At 34.3% G+C, this 1,739-nt stretch overlaps 1 protein-coding gene across 1 annotated transcript in view; it reads right to left on the reverse strand.

Moving 5' to 3' along the window:
- Positions 1 to 1,203, reverse strand: part of LOC107103336 — a 5,485-nt gene extending 4,282 nt beyond the window's left edge. The window contains exons 1-2 of the mRNA XM_015403005.1: positions 1,088 to 1,203; positions 379 to 505 (exon numbers count right to left, since the gene is read on the reverse strand). Coding sequence (XP_015258491.1) covers positions 379 to 454 — 76 coding nt within the window. The 5' untranslated portion in view covers positions 455 to 505; positions 1,088 to 1,203. The remainder of the gene's footprint in view (positions 1 to 378; positions 506 to 1,087) is intronic.
- Between the last annotated feature and the right edge of the window lie 536 nt (positions 1,204 to 1,739).

A 1,739-nucleotide genomic window follows, 5' to 3' on the forward strand; every position in this document is an offset into this window, starting at 1 on the left:
TTTATTTATTAAAGTGTCCAGATGTTGCAAAGCCTCCCTACCATCACACTAATCCTTAGCACACACAAATCAAGTGAAACATGACATAGTTAAAACAACTTTAAAAACCTAACTCAGCAATGGATTTGAATCATTTTTTGGCCTCACTATATAAATTGTGTTGATGGAATAAAAATGTTTAATTTAAAAGTTTCTTACCAATTTAACGATTAAAACTAATGTCCTGCTTTAACGATTAAAACTAATGTCCTGCTTTTAAAGTTTCTTTGACTGAAGGAAATATAAGGTTACCTCTTCACATCTGCACATTTTGAAATAGCAGTAGATTCTTCAGGCAGCTGCATATGTCACTGTGACGTTCATGGAGATATTATTTACCTGAAGAAGGTGCAGCGACTTGGAGCACCAACAGGAGCAGCCAGCAGATATGAAAAAAAAATTTCTTCTCTGCCATTTCCTCTGGTTTGCTTGATTTGGTTAGTTTCTGTTATCCCATACAGATTGTCTGTGAAAAGTCAGAGAAAAGCTTAAAGCTCTTCATGTCTCCAAAGACAGATGAAATAATGAACCAGCCATAACTTTCACTTTTATTGTTCGTGTAACTATATGTGTTAAGAAAGATCTGGCAGAACATGTTCAGAAAACTGAAAAATAAATGCTTTAATATATAGCTTAAATTAGGAGTGTGTAGACTACGTAGCAAAGTAATGAAACAAAGGGATTTGCTCAAAAAAAAAAAATGTACTGATATATTTTTGTTTTTGGACGCCTTCATATTTGAATCAAAAAAGTTTCACTTCAGTAATTCCCAAACTATAAAATCAACATCTTTAATCTAATAAAGTTGATTAATATACCATGCTTAATGTGATCAAAAAGAACCATGGAAATGACTGAGTTTGAAAGTAATTTCCAGCAAACACGATGTTATTTAAGTTCGTTGAACTGCAGCTGAGCAGTTTTTTTGTGACACGCTAAGTAAAGAAAGAGAATGCTGACCGCAAACAACCAAGAGATTTTTCAAAAGAAGAGAAGCTTCCCTATTCAGAGGAAGTCAAATATGTTTCTGTTCGTTCCTCAAACTGACCTTCATGAATGTACCGACTCCCTCTCAGGGCCGCTGATCCACGTATTTACCTCTGGTCTGGTCTCTTTAAATGTCCCCAACAGGAAAGGAGTCTCAGACTACCGAGGCACCTGGAGGAATGTGGATATATTCTTGATGGGCAAGGTGGATTTCTGAGAACAACAAACAGGTTGAGCAAGCCTTCATTCAACCAGGAAAAGCTGCAGAGTCAAAATCATTCCAGTTTTCTCTGCACTCCAGTTTCTTTCTTTGTTGTGATGAACTCTTCCTATGTTAAAAAACCAACACTGAAAAGTGTAGATGTGTTATTGTAAATCCTGCATCAAGTTGATTTTGAAATAAAGGATTAAACAAGAAAATGAACGATGCTGTTTTAGCTTCTTTCCTCATTTTTTTGATCATATCTCTACAAACTGCATAAAGAGAAATACTAACATCTAAACACTGCTGTAGTCTAAATGTCCACTTAAATAATTAAAATCTCAAAATGTTTAGCCAAATACTAAATGTAGAGGACAGCAGATAAGATCAAGCTATCAAAATGTGTCAATTCATTAACTTTTGAAAGTTTTTAAAACCCTTTAACTTCTAACATCTTTAAGTTAGTAGTAATGTATTGCTGAAATAGAAAGTTAATACAGTAACATACACT

This window comes from Cyprinodon variegatus, unplaced genomic scaffold, assembly GCF_000732505.1.
Source record: "Cyprinodon variegatus isolate N-32 unplaced genomic scaffold, C_variegatus-1.0 Scaffold1424, whole genome shotgun sequence".
NCBI lineage: Eukaryota > Metazoa > Chordata > Actinopteri > Cyprinodontiformes > Cyprinodontidae > Cyprinodon > Cyprinodon variegatus.